Source organism: Nanorana parkeri, unplaced genomic scaffold (genome assembly GCF_000935625.1).
Source record: "Nanorana parkeri isolate BGI_ZX_2015 unplaced genomic scaffold, ASM93562v1 scaffold538, whole genome shotgun sequence".
Taxonomy (NCBI): Eukaryota; Metazoa; Chordata; class Amphibia; order Anura; family Dicroglossidae; genus Nanorana; species Nanorana parkeri.
In genome coordinates, this window is record NW_017306806.1 from 717555 (window position 1) to 732313 (window position 14759).

The 14759-nt window shown below is 41.7% G+C and overlaps 1 protein-coding gene across 1 annotated transcript in view; it reads right to left on the reverse strand.

The window, feature by feature from the left end:
* LOC108791261 (poly [ADP-ribose] polymerase 14-like) overlaps nt 1–14759 on the reverse strand; it is a 28945-nt gene that overhangs the window by 7507 nt on the left and 6679 nt on the right. Inside the window, exons 5-11 of the mRNA XM_018561694.1 lie at nt 11555–13935; nt 9915–10151; nt 7584–7805; nt 7393–7459; nt 4878–5027; nt 3745–3807; nt 1181–1357 (exon numbers count right to left, since the gene is read on the reverse strand). Coding sequence (XP_018417196.1) covers nt 1181–1357; nt 3745–3807; nt 4878–5027; nt 7393–7459; nt 7584–7805; nt 9915–10151; nt 11555–13935 — 3297 coding nt within the window. The remainder of the gene's footprint in view (nt 1–1180; nt 1358–3744; nt 3808–4877; nt 5028–7392; nt 7460–7583; nt 7806–9914; nt 10152–11554; nt 13936–14759) is intronic.

The window sequence follows — 14759 nt, forward strand, 5'->3', positions numbered from 1 at the left end:
TTTTACTTTTTTTATGTGACTTTATTTTTTTTATTTTTTTTATTTATATATATATATTTTTTTGCACTTATTGTTATTGCTATTACATAGAGAGATAACAATCCCCCTATATAATAGCAAAGGCACACTGACAGGTCCTCTTTATGGAGACATTAGGGGTCTCTAGGACCCCTAATGTCACCTGTGGACCCCAAAAGAAGCTGATGAAGCAGAGATCTGCTCCATCAGCTTCTTTTCTCTGGCTTTAGCAGCCAGATGACTGACAGGTGAATGCGGAAGTGATGTAATACACATCACTTCCGCATTCACAGCCCGGAGGGAGGTCAGCAAGGAGCTGATCTCCCTTCCTCTTCCTCCTGACGCCCTCCCGACCCGATCCCGGGCCGCAGATGGGGCAGCGGATCCCGGGATTGAAGGTGAGGCGTCAGGAGGTGGTGAGGGGTCAGGAGGGGGGCTAAAATCCAAGGGCCAAGAAAACAAGCATGTATAGACGATCGGCAGGCTATAGAGCCGCCGATCGTCTATATGTGAAACACCCGTTAACGGGTGTTTGCATTGGTCGGGTCTTTCCTGCCCGTGCGCGCCCCCGCTGGAGACGGCAACCCGCCAATGCTGCAGTGCCGTCCGTCCGTTTTTTTTACAACGGGCAGACGTCAGCTGGTTAATCTTTGTTGATTGAATCTTGCAACTTGAACCTTCACTGGAGGGCAAAGAAACATAAAAAAATCTAGCAGCAGATAAAGACCAAGTGGCCCCTTAAGTCGGCCCCTTTTATTCATCATTTTTTTTTGTTTGAGTATAAATCTATGTTCATTCCAACCATGTTTACATTTATTGATTGACTCCCTACCTCTGTAAGAGTGAATATTTAGATTCTTTGGTGGCTTTTGGCTTTAAATTAATGTATATTATCATGTATTCATTATCTTCTGTTACCCCCCCAATAGAAGGCATTTCCATACACATGTTCTGCTATGCACCAGTATGTCTAGAGTGTGATGTAAAACCAAGCTTCCCTTCCAAAATGTCTTAGATACATTTCAGTGCATGATATTAACCAATTCTGACCTGGGGTATTACCGGTCCAGATCAAAAAACTGAATACAGTTGGTGGTCATGGAAATGGCAGACAGTTTGTATTTCAGACACAGATAACTCGGGACCCCTGAAAATCTCTTACCTGTTCCCATGGCTGGGAAGGCCACTGAAGTCGCTTGTTGTCTCTCACACATGTGTAGGGCGTTTATCACACATTGCTTTATGACCTGTGGTTTAGTTTGTCCGGCAACATGTATTATATTCTTACATGGCAGATTTCCTCCTCCTGTGATCACATACCCGTTGTTGGGTTGGGTACCTGAAAATAAAAAGTTTCTAGAGGTAAAATATGTGAGCAATGATGTAGGAGCTCAGAGTGTCAACTTGATGAAAATCACATAAATAAAAGAACCTGAAAATTTGGACTCCCAAAACCAAATGAATCTCAACTGCTGGAGGCACCATAATGAAAAGATACCCCTTTTGCCTTTACCTCAGCTGCCAATTAGTATCCCTGCCTCACACAGGTCCTGCCCTAATGAAGACGAGATTAGAAAGCACTGGTGGGACCACAAAAAATCCTGTTAGTTTTGGTGTAACTAAGGAGCAAGAAGGGGGAAAATCATTTGGCGTTTAGGTCTGATTTATACCAGGCTAGTTTCCAACACCTAAAAAAATGGCTTTCCTGAAAAATGTTGTAGATTGACATCAGTTTCGTATTATGAAATCTCTCTGCAAAAGATAAAAGGGTCCCGTACTTCTCAAAGAGGAACTTGACTTTGGAAGCTGTGCCCAAAAAAAGGAAGCAGGTGGACTAGTCACCAGTATTGCATGTGGTCCCCATGCAGCTTATTTACCATGCCTTGTTCTGTATTGTGTCTCTTTATGGAGGCAGACATCTTGGTAGAGGCAGGGGTTTTCTTTCTCATGTCAGCCCCAGCAAGGAGAACAGTGAAAAGCACACTAGTGACATCACCAAACCTCGCTCCAAATTTGGTGAGACTAGGGGGGTTGATTTACTAACCTTATAAACACGCCACGAACATGTATACACCTCTGTAGTGTGTTCCCTCCCAGCATGATCTATGGGTGGAATCTAAACACCTTTGTAGTGTGTACACACCCAGCAGGTGTGTTGTGCAAAGCCAAGCATGAATTGCAAGGTGATGTTGTGTAAATTAGCTGTTGTGTTGCTTGCGTTGATGAATGCAGGAATGTAAATGCATGAGCTAACCATTTTTGTCTAAACTGTGAAGCAGCATTATATATGCGTCATGTGCATGATTCTTCAATATATGGCATTAGTGGAAATATGCTTTTAGAGACTTTTTGGTTGATAAATACGTTTTGCTGTGTGAAAATCACACGCACTTGGTGCGTGCGTGTGTTTAGGTTAGTAAATCACCCCCTAGGAGTCAGAGGCAGCAGTGCCTTAGACAATCTTATACTGCAGATATATAGATAGGAGGCCGCAGAACAGGAGTGCCTAGGCACAGGAAGTGCTGATATTTTTCACAAGGAAATTTTGACAAAAGGTACATTGTTCAGGATTCTGCTTAGACACATTTTGAGCTGAGCTCCACTTTAAGGAGAATTAGTCATAGTGCCAGAACAAGGTTCTCCAGTACCCAGACTGAGGATGACAAAGTGCCCCTTTCAGCTCCAGAGATAAGATAGATGGAGAATGAATATTCACACATACAGTGGCCAGGCCAGCACAATAGTTCATATGACAGTCGCTGTCTGTTGGTCCGGGGGTTAGCACCTTTGGCACCAGGGACACCCTGATAAGATTAGATAGAATGCTGAGGCTCGGGGTGAAAAAAGTGAGATAGATTGTCCACTCCGAAATTGCGTTTTAGAGGCTGTAAAATGGAGGGAACATAAATCAGATCCGGTGGCTGTGCCATGTAGTGATAACATTTTGGAACAGTGTTCAGTTTTATCAATCAACGTCTGAACTGAACCCTTCCATGGGATTAAAAAATTCAACTTTTATTAATATCACTTCTGATTTGAAAATAAAATTCAGATTTCCCATTGTAATCAATACTTTCTTCATTCGGTTTAATTCAGGCTACATTTACACTATAAGTTTTGGGATTCCTGTGGTAGGAATCCCAAATCTCCCGTTTAGATGGGGCTACTGTGATACAATTACATGCAGTTTGGTATAGATCACTGTCCCTGTGATCTATTCCAAATTAATACGATTACATGCGGATTGCTGCTTACAGATGCAGTCACTGTCACCTGGTCATTAACTTGAATGGGTGACAGCAGCCACATCTAAATGGGAGATTAGGGATTCTTGGGATCCCAAAACCTATAGTGTAAATGAGGCCTTAGTGTATGACTATCATCCAATTTTCTGGATTGTTTCCTTGTCAGAAGAAAGATCTATGTTGCTGTCTCAATTATTTACCAAAATATTCACATTTTATTTCATACATTATCAGGGTTATTCACAAAAGTAGTGGAGAGTTTGGGGAAGGCAGGAGAAGTGAACAATCGAGGACAAAATTTCTGATTTGCAAAAATTCTCTAATTCAGCTCACTTTCCGGTTCAGCGATGTTGTCCTAGATTGTTAACTTCTCCGGCCTTCTCCAAACCCTTCACCCTTTTGTGAATAACCCTGATAATGTCACATGATCTCTGTCTCCTTCTCTGTCCACATGTAAAAAATTATTTTAAAAGTTTCTTACTGAGTCTGGCACATTCAATTTCAACATTAAGCCCGGCTCCCTCCAGGATGGCTTTAGAAACCCCTGCAACAACACAACATAGATCAGGTTCAAATTCTCAAAATTAAATTCAGTATTTGTTAAGGTGAAAGGAATCCAATCAATAAAACAATGTATCAGCAATATTTATTCTCTATGAAGTCATATGAACAACATTATGTTGTATAAGATCCCAATTTCTTCTTAGTTGTCATATATTAGTGAAGGTCTGTGAGCCTTTTACATGGTTCATTTATTATACTTTAAAACATAAGTGATGAGGTTTGCTGTGTGAATAAAGTAACCTATGGGAGAGTAACATTGATGTCAAATTTATCCTAAATCCTGTAAAATATATCAGATTTCTCAGCCTCTGCCGGGATATCACACCTCCAACATGACCCTACATGAGGTAGAATGTACTCTGCTCCTGACCTTCTCTTTACCTTTCTGATTTCAACCAACCATCGGGATATAACACCTCCAACATGACCCTCCATAAGATGGAAAATACTCTGCTACTGACCTTCTCTCCACCTTTCTGATTAGACCCATCACCGGGATATCACACCTCCAACATGACCCCCCAAAAGGTAGAAGATACTCAGCTCCTGACCTTCTCCCCACCTTTCTAATTATACTCACTACTAGGATATCACCCCTCCAACATGACCCTCCATGAGATGGAAAATACTCTGCTACTGACCTTCTCTCCACCTTTCTGATTAGAGCCATCACCGGGATATCACCCCTCCAACATGACCCTCCATGAGATGGAAAATACTCTGCTACTGACCTTCTCTCCACCTTTCTGATTAGAGCCATCACCGGGATATCACACCTCCAACATGACCCTCCATAAGGTAGAAGATACTCGGCTCCTGACCTTCTCTCCACCTTTCTTATTACACTCATCACTGGGATATCACAACCTCCAACATGACCCTTCATAAGGTAGAAGATACTCTGCTCCTGACCTTCACTCTTCTGATTACACCTACCACCGGGATATTTTACAACATAAAGTAGAAAATACCCAATGGCTCAATAAGTTGTGTTGTGCTCTTTTGGTGAGGTTGTTTTGGGTGTGGGCCCACCAACATTCTTGTGAATACCTTGTTTTAGGTTGAACGTGTTATTGGTTGAGTTGATGAGAACATCACATGTTTCCTTTGTTATATCTCCAGTTTTCACCTGATAGGTGACAGATCCAACCTTCATCTCATAAACATTATTCGCTGGGCTTTTCACATTTCCAAAGAGAGCTACAAAACAGATATAAGAGATAAGCAGAGCCCCGTCATTGTATTCCAGAACATTCTGACTCACTATAAAGTCTGTATTTGTGTCTCTATATTTCTAAAGGTTCAGTGTTATATTTTACTGGCTCTGATCAAACATTAAGTGATTGCTATGTCTGCGTGACCCCCAAAAACAGCTATCCTAGTTTTTGTTTGGAATCAATACAATCTGTTTAAACATCTTGCAGCTTTATTTGTTAGGGAAGGAACGAAGTCCCCCTGTTTGCTGGATTGGAACCCAATAGCAGGCAACAATCCCAGAAGGAGAGTCCAGGCTGAGGTACAAGAAAGGATAATCCAAAATGTGATGTCAGAGTACAGTCCGGGTCGAGGCAGGCAGCGAGTATCATAAACGGTGAGGCAAGCCAGGGGTCGATAACCAGGAGATCCGAATAGCAGGGAAGGGAGGCAGGAAACAGGAAATGAGGCGTTGTAGCTGCTTAGGGAATGGCAGAATAACTCAGCAACAAGTCTTGGCTCTGGCTGGAATTTAAACCCAGCAGGGGCCAGTGACGCTCCTGTTGCCTGGGCAACAGGAAGCCACAGGTCCCTGCGAACCAAAGGGACGGCTGGGAGAGAAGGAGTGTTTGCAAGGCCCTCCCCGGCAATGACCAGCACCCGAAGCAGCTAAGAAGCCACGGCATTGCCACATGCGCACGTCACGCACGCATGTCATGCATGCGCTCATGTGTACACATGCAGCACGCCGCCGGGCACCAATTCACCCCAAGAAGGACCCTACGATCTCCGTCGCTCCCGCCGGACCCCAGGTAAGAGGGCACGCCTGGTCCCACGACATTATTTTAATGAAAATGCCGCCCTAATTTTCCAATTTTGGAAGATGATTTTCTGTAGGATGTAGAAATTGATTTCTTCCATATCTGACCTCAGAATACCAGGAGTTGGGTAATGCACTTGTAATGTTCTATGATATGTCTGGCACTTTGGTCCTTCATATACTTGACGGTCATATACAGTATCAGACCCTTACTTTGGAATGCACAATAGTTGAAATCTGACACACCATAGTCATTGGTGAGCCGGCGCTGGCCTTGCAGGCTTTCTACAGAACTTTCATAGCTTCACATGATCCATCTGGACTTATGTGACGAGGAGCAGGGAAGATTTACTGATTCACATGATAATGCTCAAGCTATTGTGACCCACAAGGTGTGGTCTTAATATGGTCAAATGACCCAGTCAATGATAATTTGTGATAATGAATCCATATACAGGTTGATCATATATGCGATTGTACTATATGCCAAATATTATCACCACTATATTATGATTATCATCTCTGAAAGAGAGAGATCTATATGTAGGACAATCAAGACATCATCGTTCATTAGACATCTGCAATTGTGGGATTGTGATTTCATATTCCATTCATTTCTATTTACAGATTATAGTGATACCCTTTGATGTTTCTGAGTTTTATTACTTTGATGAAAAAAAAATGATCTGTTTTGCCTAAGGAAGGGACTTTGCTGTTCCGAAACGTTGCTCTGATGACGTGACACCTGTGAAGTCAATAAACATCGACTTTTCTACATGCTGGAGTGCTTGTGACCTTTTTTGTATTGTTTGGACTTATTACTTTGATGTATATAGTCAAAGCTGGATTCATTTATTAGATGCGGTCAGACTTTCTGTTGGATATAATAATTGGGAACTACTCAAGCTATTTAAAACTTCAAAAATCATTTCTGGTTGTTTTGTAACATTTATTTAATAATTTCTATATTATTGTATATCTAAAGATATTGGAGATATATGTTTGTTACAGCATCTTGTCTGCTATTACATGTTGTGAACTATGAACAATATAAGAGGTCTATATATGTGTTTTTTTTCTTTTTTCTTTGTCAATGGTTTTAATATATTAAGGTACTTAAGGAATTAAGCCAGGTTATAACTAGACCATTAATCCTATTGGTCATTAGGGAAATGTAGACAAGAATATTTTGTGCAAAATTAAGATTTTTTACAAATATTTTATACATTTTGTTATGGTACCCTTATTTCTTTTCCAAAAGGTTCCAGATTAAACATATTTGGAAGCATGGTATCCTACAATTGTTATAATTATATTTGTAATAAAACATAAGGTACACATGGGGTACAAAACTATTTTTTTTATCGCAATAAACACTTGACGGGGGGATCTGACAGTTCCCTACTCCATGCAAAGATTAAAAAATTAAAATTGACATTAAATCCACTTTAATTTCTAATCCTGAACCATTAGTAAGGGACATTTGGCACCATCATGTCTGCAGTATATGGAGTCTATAATGTTTCTGTATGTAACACGGATATGACTTACATTGCGGTTTGATTTCTTTCTTCTGTCCTCCAGTGCTGATCTTTTTCTCCAGCTCAGAGGTAAAGACCTGAAATCAACAATACAGGATGCAATTTGCAATTTGCTCATTACAATGGAGAACCACAAAACCCCCCCACAGCAATCTGGTACTTCGCTCTTTTAACCACAATCCAATAAAAACTCTTTATTACCTTTATCGTTTCTATATCATTTGGGTGCAGAATGAGATTCACTTGTTTCAGATGTTGGGGCTTATTCTTGCTGCTGAACTCCAGAATCTCCTCAAACATTATTGCAGCCACAGTATTCCTGGGGAACCCTAGAATTCCAGTTCCCATCGCCGGGATGGTGATTGATCTGTATTGTTTGTTTTCCGTAGTACTCAGACAGTCCCTCATAATGTTTCTAAGAATCTGTCAACAGATGAGACCAGCTGATAATACAGGTGGGTGATAGATGGTGCAGTAGAGTTGTACAGATATGAATGGATGGATGCTATAAGCTGATGTTAGCAATTTGATTATAATTAGCAATGTACATGATTAGTGAAGTGCTAATCACACATTGATTTCCCATCTGCGGTCTTAGGATCTAAGGGATGGAAAACGACGAGGTAGACTTGTGAAGTTAGCATAGTAGAGACACCTACTGCACTGAGAAAGGAATTTAACCGCTTCCCGGCAGTGTCTTTTTGAATGTGGGTGGACGATTTAAAGCGAGGTGGCGCACACGACCTGTCATTATTTTTGAACAGCCGGCAATGGCTGTTTACATACAATCGTTTAGGAGGCTCTCACTTGTATGTTGTGCTGCTGCATGCCCCAAACTCCCCGCCCATCCCCCTATCCCGCGCTCCACTGTGCTCCATGCGGCCCGGGACTGGCACAGCAGCTCTCTGAAGGGAGATCAGAGGGAGGTCAGTACATGATCTCCCACTGATCTCCCTTCTGGTCTCTCAATGCGGAAGTGATATATATTACATCACTTCCACATTCAGCTGTCATTCTCTGGCTTCTGTAGTCGGAGAGAAGCTGGTGAAGCAGATCTCTCTTTGGGGATCCCTAGGTGACATTAGGGGGTCTTAAAGACTACTGATGTCTCTATAAAGAGGACCTGTCATTGTAAATTTGATATCACTTAGGGGGCTTCTTAGCCCCCCGCCCCCCATTGTGATAGCAATAACATTAAGTGTAAAAAAATAAAAGTTAAAAAAAATTAGTCACACAAATAATAAAAAAAGCACAATTTGTTTTTTTTTAAAGTCTCCCACACCCCTGTACACACTCAAACATGTGTAGGGTGCGCTTATGTGTGAAAACAACGATGGCGCCCATTACGCCGCGCACATGTTACATGTCACTGCGAATGTCTAAGCATGAGCAATAACTCTCGGGCCATCATTCACTGATAAGACTAAAGTGATGAACGGTAAAAGGTTTTAAAACGTCGCCTGTGGCTAATTTTGGGAATTGTAGTTTTTTGTGATTCCGCGGGCGCACGCAATTTTAAGGCTTGACATGTTTGGTGACTATTTAACCGACGTGACCCCGTCTTTTATATTTAGTAAAAAATAAAAAAATACCACCAAAAGAAAGCTCCGTCTGTCCCAAAAAATGGTACAAAATACATTTCAGTGCAGTGTTGTATGTCGTGAATAAATGTCAGTCAAAATACCTCAGCGCTGAATACTGAAAAATGGCCGGGACAGGAAGGGGGTCTAACTCCGCGGGCTTCAAGTGGCTAAAGAGGCCCTGTATTCTGGAAACAAGCCCCAAAGCAGAGGATGAAGGTGTAGTCACTATGGATGCCTGTGGTATCCTGCAACTATGCTTTATTTCCATTACTAACTTACCATGTCTTGCTTTGCACTGTCTCTCTGTGTGCAGGCAGCGTAGTAGAATCTTTGCAGTGGAGATACAGCTTTCTCTCCAGCAAGGAGCAGATTATCATTATTAAGCTGTATGTTATGCGTGGAAGGCTACTGCAAATATAAAATTCTTACCTTCCAGCATGCTGGCTCTTTCACATAACTCTCAGCTTCGGGCGCTTTGGTTAGTGAGAGATGCGACTCAAGCAGTCAAGTCCTCAAGTTGCATTCCCGCACCTCCTGGCTACTTGCCCATTTCATTGCCTTGCATTTTTCTCAAAGAAAACAAGGATCTCTGTGATTGGAGGAGAAGATGAGATGGCAGGGATGTGACATCATCTTTTCTCCTTCAATCACAGAATGTTACATTAAACTTCTGAAATGCCTCCCAAATCTGGAAGATACAGTATAGTACTGATCTGAGGGTTCCAAGACAGAAGATATGTCATCATGAGCATTGCAACTCAGCTGTCCACATAATTGAAGGTCGGGCCCTGCTGAGAAATGGACCGGAGCAGACTGGACCTAAGACTGCTAGTTCTCTAACCCATCGTCTGTTATCAAGTTAAATGGATATTAAGGTGAACATCACCGAGCAGTACAACTAGTTCACATATGTGTATCACCTGAGAGGAATAATCTCTCATTTCCTTACCTTCTCAGAAGAACCATTTGCACCATCCCACTCTGGAACCACAGCATGGACAACAATGTCACAGGACAGGTTACAGCCATCGGTAATGATTATGGATCCGTCTACCACCTCCTTTCCTTTTCTCTCTGTATTCAGAAGATCCTGAAGGTTGTTTCCGGCCTTCCTGAACAGAGCCTTGGACACGGCTCCAGAACCAAGATCGAGCTCCTTCCCCACACTGTTCACAACCACATTGGTCTATAAAAAAAAGACAGATCATTACTGACAAGTCCAGCAAGAGTCAGGGGTTAGAGAATGTATTGCCTTAAAGACCGCCAATTACAATCGTGTGAAATAGGAAATTGTTGACTTGTTTTAAATATTTGAACTGGCAAACATTAGATCTTCATTCAAAGAGTGCCTTTCAGATAAAGGTGACATGCTTCAACACATGACACATAACATTAACATAGTTTACTCATTCCCATAATCAAAGTTAACCAAAATGCAGATTTGTCATGTGGAAAACATAAGTAAGTCACGGCTCTCTGCAGGGACATGATTGGGAAGTGACCGAGCGCCGGTATGTGTTCGCTCACTTCCCGATCTATTGAGCTGACCTGTGACAGTTTCATTGTCACAGGTCGGCTCGAACTATGAGGCTGAGTGAAAAATCACTCACCTCATAGTTCTTCTTTCATTAAGACCATGTCAGTGTTAGGTGTCATTTGTTCAAGTATATCACCTTTATCTATAGGCACTATATGAATCAATATCTGATGTTTGTTTGTTCAAACGTGTTAAAATTCAACAATTTCCATGGGGTGTGCCTAACTTTTCTCATGGCTGTATATTCTAACAAGAACCATTACTATTCAAGTGGGTCAAGGCACAGAGCTGCATTTCATCATCGGTTGTATGTCATTACTTCTCTGGTTCATGGACATTTAAAGAGGACTCATAATGTCACATCCTGGAATATGTTACTGAGGGAGATGTGTGAGAGGTTATCCTACGTTCTAAAAATCTAATAATTTTTGCACTTTTCATGTTTCCATCTTTTCTATCATGTATAAACACTCCAAGACACCAATGGCACATATTGTCCACTGATATTCATGAAGGAAGTTCATATACATCTATACTTTCTGTAACTAGTGAGGACCCCCTCCTTCATACCCCCTCCTCTTGTACCAGTAGTATCCTATCTAACACAGGCATGTCAAACTGATGTTTTATAAGAAGCATTTGGCCCTCAGTGGTTTAAAAAAAAATGTGGCACCAACTGTTCTCTATTTCATAATGTTCCCCTTACATAGTGTTGAAGCTAAATACCTCAGGGAATGTTTTCTGGCCCCTATATCTGGGATTACATATTGTAAATTGCAATTTTTACTATAGTTAAGCCAGAACAAGAATATACCACTTTTACTGAAGTGCTATAATCTTGTTTTGGCTGTAAGTAGTTGTGGCCCTCAGCTGACATAATGCAGTCCCCTTGACAATTTAATCCTCTTAGATCAGCCCACGTTTTCCTCTGAGTTAGACATGCCTTATCTACAGCCTATGTAGAGCCGCACTGTATATTTCATGCTGAGGATGAAGTTTCTTTATCCTATAACTTTAGTATGATGAGGCAACCTGAACTGAATAAAACTTACCATTGCATCTTCAATATTTCCTTGTTCTATAATGATATTCAGCCCTTCTTTGGTGGTCACCATTTGATCATTGGCTTTGTTCGTCACTTCCCTTTTCTTCTGAGTCTTCTTCTTCTGCTTTTTCATGCCATGTTTCGGAATAACCTGCAAATTTTTTTCTTCAAACTCTTCATTTAAGAATTCTGTGATAATCTTTAAAATGTCGCCATCATTTTCCACGAGGTGAATGTTTTTGATGGTGTTGGCTCCTTCTTGGCTTTCTGTGTATGATTTTATGGATTTAACAATGTTTTCCACACACAGGTCCAAAGGACACCCAGAAGTAACAAAGTCACCAACAGAAAGTACAACAGAGCTTTGGCCATTCTCTGCAGCCATCTTCAAGCTGCGGGTTATCGCTTTCCGTAGAAGACGTTCACATTTTGAATTTCCCCTTTTATCCCATTTGGGACCAAGTGCATGAATCATCTTCTTACATTGTAAATTACCGGCGTCTGTTATTACACACTCCCCTGGCTCCAGCTCGCCTTCCTTCTGAAAAATGGATTTACATTCCTTCTGAAGATTGGGCCCTGCTGCTTCCACCACAGCCAGTGCTGGTGCCCCAGTGGGCTTTAAAGTTTTATTTGATGCAATTATGATGACATCAGCAGCATTGTGCTGGCACAGGTCACCTTTATATAGAGTCATTGTGGCTCCATTCTGGAGGCTGACTTGGCAATGAGGTTCACCTAAATGAGAAATGTTCTCATCTACTTCCTTCTGTAATTGTATCACACATTTGTGGTTTTGTCTTACTGTAGTAACATACATATCTTCATTTTCAAGGAAGAATTTTTTGACCCCGGGTTTAGTACTGTGTAAGGTGTCAGAACAAAGATTGGAAATCATTTTTCTTATGCCGGTTTCTGCCTCCTCCACATATAGCTTCGGGCCAGACAAGGAGATGAAGCTCTGTTTCTTTGCAACCTTCACATTCTGTGATATTCTTTTCCATTCCTGACTCCTTTCTTCCTCCATAAACTGCACAACTGCCACTGACTTCAGCTTGATGGCCTTCTGTACCATAGTGTTCTTCTCCACAAAGTCATGGATTTGCTGGTATGTTTCTTGTGCAGCTGAAGACAAACCAGCAATCACCACCTCATTTCCATCCACCACAGGGAACTCCTCTATGGTAACGTTTATCCCACCATCATTAAACATCTCCATTAGGTTGCTCTTCAGACTTTTCCACTTTGGACTCTGAGTGACAATTTTATCCTCAACAGAAATCCTCTTACAGACCAATTCCTTTATCAGGGTTTCCTCAGCATTTCTCAGATCTTTATCGGAGTAACCAGTTATCATGACTGCATTATCTTCCACCTGAAATGTTGCTCTAATGTTCTTACTCGTAAGGAGACTACATGACAGTTCTTCATTGTCTGCTGCCTTCAGAAACTGGATGGTGTGTGGATCGAGGTGAGCAAGCTTGGATTTCAGGCCTTGAAGTGTATTGAGAATTTCACATTTGGCAGTAAGAACTTCATCTTTTGGCCCATGAAGTTTGATTGTCTTAGACGTTCCATCATAGCTAATCTTCACATGTGGAGAATCTTCCAGGATGCTTTTCTCCAGATCATGTGCAATCATTAATTTATAAGCCGCGGGTTCAAGCCGCACATCTTCTACCACTCTGCTCAGTTGTCTAGTGGTTCCTTCTACTAGGTTTCTGAATATTGGCTCAATCTTCATAACTTCTTCTGAAATGCCCACAATATAAGCCTTTTCTGCACCTAAGACTGGTTTTATGAGGAGGCCATCATATGATGAACTGGATATTTTTTCTTTGATGGCTTCCCACACTGGTGGCTTCAGGTCACACTCTATGACTTTATACTTTGATATTAAAAGTTCAAACTCTTTGTGGATATTATGCTTCCATGTTGGAAGTATCTTTGCCAAGGTCCGGGGATGACTGGAGAGGGCCATGGGGAAAGACAGCTTGATGAAGGGAGAAGGTTGATCTAAATTTGGCCATGTGATGTCACAGTAAACATCCGCCATTGCTTTTTCAACATTTAGTTTTATCTGCGCATCCTTCAGAATAAATTCCAATATATGTGGACAGATGGGGATTTCTACCGAATCAGGTATTGCTGTATGATGACCTTCCTTTCCATATAGGCAATGACTTTCATCTGATAACATGACCGTATCTTCTACATTCCCTCCTCCGTTCTTTGTGCTCTCAAAGTAAAGGATGACCATGTCCTCCGGGGTATTGGGGGGGATCCCCTCCACTCGGACAGTTCTTGTATCTTCCAGACTCTTCGCTGTTATTTTCTGCCGTTGTACTCGTGGGTTCCCGGAGAATTTTCCAATGAAATCTGCAGTATCTGTGAACAGACACATCACATCCTAAGGCATGAGTACATACAATTATATTCTGCTTCCTATCCCAGCCTGAGAATCTGGCCCTGACGGCATTTATTGAATGGTCAGTTCTGCACTAACAATGTACCAGTAGCAGCGTATTAATATTTGCAGAGCTATCCGTCCTGTGAAATGATGTGTATGTTCATTCTGTGCTAATTGAGGCAAAAATCAGGCGAATCGGAAGGCAAAGTACATCATGGCACTTCTGTCAAAATGGAAGCTCGGGGAGATTTAGCAGCTCCGTGTAGCCTCCAGATGCAGTAGATCACTATTAGAAGTATCAGGTCTCCACTGACCACATCCAGACCCCCCATAAAAAAGTAGTGTTTACTACAAATTTTAGCATACAAATGGACATGACTTTTTTTTAATGCAGCACGGGGCAACAAGCAATATGTTCACTGTGGTGTGGTGCAGTGTGGGTGCGTTGCCCGCTCAGAGTGAGTTGGGGTGTCATTCAAAACGAGTGTGAAAGAAACATAAAAACAAAGGAAGAATCGCTGTGACCGAAAGGGGATAACAATTGGGCAGGAAATGGAAAAGACGGTTTGGGCCCATCAGTGGTTTACAGTGATTGATCGTGTTGGTAATTGTTGCTTCCGGGATGGTGTTGGTTTGATCCGAATTCGGAGATTTGTTTTCTCTCGGCCAATTCGGATCAAACCAAATCTTGGAAGCAACAATTGCCACCACAATCAATCACTGGAAACCACGGACGGGCCCAAACCGTCTTTTCCATTTCCTGCCCAATTGTTATCCCCTTTAGGTCATAGCGCTTCTTCCT